Below are 6,000 nucleotides of genomic sequence, written 5' to 3'. Positions count from 1 at the left end.
TGGCGTATCTGATCGTCGTATGATGAACCCCCAAATCAAACCGTGTCGTGTCGTTATGTCAAGACAACCAAACGAGACGAACAACCCCATGCTTGCATACATGTTAAGTACTCCTTGAACAAATTGCATCAAAGTTTATTTTATGGAAAAAAATTCTAAATTACTAGTATGCGTCCGTTTGTGAGTGTCTGAGTTGTATTGTCTAATATCAAAAAACTATAGTTAAAATCCGAATAACCCTTTAAATTATCATTTCATTCATTTTACCCTCCAAACTACGCTTATTAGTTCAAATTGTCCCCTAATACAATTTGTCATTTTTATTTCTCCATTAAAAGATGAAATTTTAAGTTAAAATTTTACAGAATGATTGTACGCATCATAACAAATGTTAAAAAAGTTCAACATAATTTTTATCATTTTTATGATAAATCAGAATATTTAATAATAAATTAATATTGAAATTTAAAATTATATATTATACAAAAATAATTATGAAAAAATATAACAATTTTTAATATGCATTGATCAGTATACTGCTACCTTGCAAAATTTTAAATTAAAATTCATTGCGAAGAAACACAAAAGAAAAATCATATTTTCTTGAAAAATTACAAATTATATTGTGAGGTCAAATAATTTAAATAGTATAGTTTAAAGAGTAAATTGAACCAAGATATAGTTTAGAGGTTATTTAGATTTTAGCTATATTTAAAGAGAGTAAATTGATTCTTTTTTCTTATTTTATTTGTCTAAAACACCGTACATACGACGTCAGCGTTCATCACAGGCAGCTGCAAAATATCATCCCCGAACAGTGAACAGATTGCCCTCACTCCCAGCCACCCACTTCTCCCCGGCATCGAAAATAATATTCCCCGGCGAGCGAGTGCCGAGAGCATGAGCACCTTGCCACCGCCGCCGGCCATGGAGGACTGGCTCTTCTACACCCTGACGGCGCTCCTCTGCCTGCTCTGCTCGGTCCTGCTGCGCGCGCGCGCCCGCAGCTCGTCCGGGGCCAAGGGCCACGCTGCCGGCGACGAGCTCCCGCCTCTCCCGCCGGGGCCATCGCCGCTGCCTGTGCTGGGCCCGCTGCTCTTCCTGGCGCGCCGCGACTTCGATTTCGAGCCCGTGCTCCGCCGCATCGCGTGGGAGCACGGCCCGGTCTTCACCTACGCGCCGCTGGGCAGGGCGCTGCCCGGCATCTTCGTCGCCTCCCGCGGCGCCGCGCACCGCGCGCTCGTGCAGCGCGGCGCGGCGTTCGCGTCCCGCCCGCCGGTGACGGCCTCGAGCGCCGTGCTCACAAGCGGCGGCCGCAACATCAGCTCGGCGCCCTACGGCGCCACGTGGCGCGCGCTGCGGCGGAACCTGGCGGCCGGCGTGCTCAATCCGGCGCGGCTCCGGGCGTTCTCGCCCGCGAGGCGCTGGGTGCTCGGCGTCCTCGCCTCCCGCGTCCGCGCCGGCGCTGGCGCCGCCGGGGAGCGTCCCGTCGCCGTGATGGAGCCGTTCCAGTACGCCATGTTCTGCCTGCTCGTGTACATGTGCTTTGGCGACCGCGTCGAGGATGCGCGCGTGCGGGACATTGAGGCCACGCAGAGGGAGCTCCTCGGCAGCTTCCTCAGCTTCCAGGTCTTCTCCTTCCTCCCGGCGCTCACCAAGGTCGTGTTCCGGCGGCGGTGGGAGAAGCTTCTCTCGCTGCGGCGGCGGCAGGAGGAGCTCTTCCTCCCGCTGGTTCAGGCGAGGAGGGACGTCGGCGCCGACGGGGACTGCTACGTGGACTCCATGCTGAAGCTGGCCATCCCCGAGGACGGCGGTAGGGTTCTCAACGACGGCGAGATCGTCAGCCTGTGCTCCGAGTTCCTCGGCGCCGGCACTGACACCACGGCCACCGCGCTGCAGTGGATCCTGGCGAACCTGGTCAAGTACCCAGCGATGCAGGACAGGCTGCGGGACGAGGTGGCCGGCGTCGTTGGCGCTGCCGACGGCGAGGTGCGGGAGGAGGACCTGCAGGCGATGCCGTACCTGAAGGCCGTGGTGCTGGAGGGGCTCCGGCGCCACCCGCCGGGCCACTACCTGCTCCCGCACGCCGTGCACGAGGACACGACGCTGGACGGGTACCGCGTGCCCGCCGGCGCGCCGATCAACTTCGCGGTGGTCGACATGGGTCTTGACGTGGAGGTGTGGGACGCGCCCTCGGAGTTCCGGCCGGAGCGGTTCCTTCCCGGCGGTGAAGGGGAGGACGTGGACCTCACAGGGAGCAAGGAGATCAAGATGATGCCGTTCGGCGCCGGGCGGAGGGTCTGCCCCGGCATGGCGCTGGCGCTGCTGCACCTCGAGTACTTCGTGGCCAACCTCGTGAGGGAGTTCGAGTGGCGCGAGGCCGACGGCGAGGAGGTGGACCTCACCGAGAAGCTTGAGTTCACCGTCGTCATGAAGCGGCCGCTCAAGGCCAGAGCCGTGCCGCTGCGGTCGCCGCCACCCGCCCTCGCCGCTGCTTGATCGATTGTTCATTTCAATTCTCTCTAGCTAGCATGGCAATGGATTGGCAATGAATTGGCAACAGATGGAGTCTGCTTCTGGTTGCTGATTGCTCTAGCTATGCATGCCATGGAATTATATGGTACTACCAAAGACAATTAGGTTCATAAATTTCTCATGTTCTTTTGGGAACATAGGTACAAGCAGTAAGGTAATGCTGCACTAGTAGTGTGCGTGTATTTGTATGTACAATAAGGCTCCAGTTAGTAAATATTTGCTTCACTGAATGTCTGAATTCCAAATGAAAAGTTTCTAGTGTTGTCCACGAATCAAGCTTGTTCACACGTGTTAGTTTTAGTTCTTACCGTGTTTCCCTGCATGTTGAGTTCTGTGCACGAGCCCGTGCTGTGTACGTGTGCCGTGCATCCTTGTTTGTAGTCCGGGCCCCAGCTTATCTCGCGCTGGTTAGGTTGTTGGAGTTGTGGGCTCGCTCCCGTCGTGCGCTGGACGCGTTCCGTGGTCAAGGCAGGCGTGGGATGGCGCTTCTGTTGCGGATTGTGGCGAGGCCGGCAGGAGCGTCGCGCCGTCGCCCACTCGCTGTAAGCACCGAAGAAATGAATAAACAGAGGTAGAAAATGCTGCAACGTTTAACAGCCCAACTTCCAGAGGTGTTCGTGTGCGTGTTCCTGTGTTCTTCGTGTGCGTCTCGCCGGTGATCGTCGGAGTTCTGGCTAATAATTGGTACCAGAGCATGAGAGAGGGATCAGCACCGAGGGATGACTTCGCCACCGCGCCGCGGTGCGGTCGCCGCCACCGTCAACCAAGGTTGGGACATCGGGCGGCGACAAGACGCCACCGTGCTTGCCGAAAGGGAAGTTGCCACAGCGTACTCCACTGCCGAGCCGTTCAACCCCACGCCGCTCGCGCACCCAAGATGCACGTCCGGGCCAGGAGGTTGTCATCGAGCGCGTCATCTGGGAGAGCGGCGGCGCCGGCAACTTGCCGCAGCTAACCAAGACGAACTACAATTCATAGTCGCTGCTCATGAAGTGGAAACTGCAGGTGCGCCACCTCTGGGAAGCTATCGAGGTCGGCGACATCGAGTTCCATGACGACCACACCGCGCTGGAGGCGATCTGCAACGCCGTCCCGCCGAAGAAGGTTCCCACTCTCGCGACCAAGCCGACGGCCAAGGCAGCATGGGATGCGATCTGCACGATGCGCATCGGAGATGAACGGGTGCGGAAGTCTACTGCTTAGAACCTGTGCATGGAGTACGAACAGATCACCTTCCGCAATGGTGAGTCAGTGGAAGACTTCGCCCTTCGCCTGATGAACATCGTGCAGCGGCTGTCTATCCTCGGTGATCCGGAGCCGGAGGCCAAGGTTGTGGCCAAGCACCTGTGTGTCGGTAGACCAAGATACAGGCAACTCGTCGTCTCCATCGAGACGCTCCTCGACATCGACACGCTCTCGGTTGAGGCGGTGACCGGGCACCTCAAGGTGGTGACCGACGATGAGCCGGCACCGCTGCGCGCAGACGGGAAGCTCTACCTCACGGAGGAGCAGTGGATGGCGTGTCTGCGATAGCGGGAGCAGGATGGCCTGCGGCAGCGGGAGCACAACGGCCACGGCGGCGGTGTTGACGGTCGTTAAGTGCGAAATATGACCGTCAACTATACTCATAAAAGAAGGAAATCTATACCTCTTACTCGCATATTTGTATCATTAACTTAGCTCCACAATTGTTTTCGAAGATTTATGTTTTCAGGATCACAAGTCTGGAATAAGAAGAAAAACACGAAGAATATGCAAACAAAGTCGCAGAAGATCGCGTCCTGCGTAACACATGCAAAAGAGGACCACCTGACAGACCAAACCGACCAACTAGACCCCAGCACCAACGTACCAACATCAGGGCCCACCAGGCAGACACACGAAGAAAGGCGGTGGCCAGGGGCCCCAAGGTGGGGCCAGCCGAACCTGCCCTAGTTCCCGTCCAGGTGCACTTTAGCGGGAAGGCGGTGCTGATCCTCCTAAAGGCGGTTCTCAGTGTTTCCATGTATAGATTTGGCGGGAACCGACCTATCCAAGCTACATAAGGGGCCTCCCTCCACACACTCCACACACATCACTTGAAGGCCTCTCTCTCACACTCTCTTGTGACTTGTACTCCTTAGGGTAGTGGAGCTAGACTATTACTTCACCTCTTTAGCGAATCCAGTCTTCCTCGGGGTCGGCGAGCAATCCTCGGCCCCTGGTATGCCTTTATATTCCGACATTCGTTATGCTATTCATACTAAGTTCGTTCTTGGTTATCTTACTATGTTCTTAGCTTGCCTAGCCTTGATCTATGCTTTATCAAGTTATACTAGTTGCTTGCTTGGACCAGATGATCTGGGTAAGGATATCGATTCGTTGTGCTTTCGGGCTTACCTTAGCATCTTACCTGTCCATCCTAAGGGTGGGGGACTCGGGGGTGCTAAGTTAGTGACCTCATGCAGGGTATGCGGGATCCCTCGGATATGATGGTGCTCCACGGTTTGACTGGGGTAGACCGCAGGTGGTGACAGCCCTGTAGGTCTACCGGGAAGCTGCTTCTCGGTTAGCGTACTCCTCGATATTCGGGTATCGTGTATGAGTTCATGCAAAGATGAAACGGGACTGGATGTTCTCCAGTGCGGGTCATTCTCCCCGATGTCCCTAATTTTTCGGCACCTGCAGCTCTAAGCATGTGGCTAACACAACTTATTTGCTAACATGAATAGTATACTAGGATCTGTTTGCCTATGCTCCCGCTAACCTTAGGTGTTCTTGTTTATTCTTTATTCATGAGAGTTGGCTATTCTGTATGTGTCACATTACCCTTGATTATCCTTAATTATCACTTACCCCTGTATAATCAGTAGTCTGCACCTTATTTCATAAAGTTATGGTTATGTAACTAGTAAATATCTTTACACAACCTCGCCATCCCTTGGGAAAATATAAATAATGATACCCTGAATACTTCCGGGTGAAATACTACAATGGTATATCTGTGCTCTTGTGGATCTTTCTGTAAATGTTAAGACATACCAACCCAGCATTTCTAACGCTGTTGCCAGGGACGAGCTTAACAACCCCATTCCTAGTGATTGCGCTAAGAAATGCCAATAAGCATTTCTGGTGCCGTTGCCGGGGATGACACTAGGTGTAAAGATTTTACTAAGCACATAAACCTGGCAATATGAGTAAGAGGTAGCTACTGCTTATACAGGCTAATGTGTATGTCTGGTTTCTCCTTGCCGACAAACTTCGTTGAAAATCCCGAGAAGCTCGTGAGAAGGGTCTGACCTCGCATCGTCCCTCCTTCGCTCTCACAGTCGACAAGTGAACCAGCTCTTCAAGCACCGTCAACAACAACCGAATCCATGGCTGAGAAGACTCTCTGCGACTTCTCCGTCCCCTTAGCTGCCAATGTGGCAATTAGACCCAACATTGATGTTGGGGACGTGAACTTTGAGCTGAAGTCCAGCCTCA

The 6,000-nt window shown here is 53.5% G+C and overlaps 1 protein-coding gene across 1 annotated transcript; it reads left to right on the top strand.

Moving 5' to 3' along the window:
• Nucleotides 1-786: 786 nt before the first annotated feature.
• On the top strand, nucleotides 787-2,807 carry LOC120711405 (cytochrome P450 89A2-like). The gene has a single exon (XM_039996907.1). The coding sequence runs from the start codon at nucleotides 901-903 to the stop codon at nucleotides 2,497-2,499; it is 1,599 nt and encodes a 532-aa protein (XP_039852841.1). The 5' UTR covers nucleotides 787-900; the 3' UTR covers nucleotides 2,500-2,807.
• Nucleotides 2,808-6,000: the final 3,193 nt, after the last annotated feature.

The sequence above is a fragment of the Panicum virgatum genome, chromosome 6K (genome assembly GCF_016808335.1).
Source record: "Panicum virgatum strain AP13 chromosome 6K, P.virgatum_v5, whole genome shotgun sequence".
NCBI classification, from domain to species: Eukaryota; Viridiplantae; Streptophyta; class Magnoliopsida; order Poales; family Poaceae; genus Panicum; species Panicum virgatum.
This window is presented reverse-complemented; position numbering and strand designations above follow the sequence as displayed.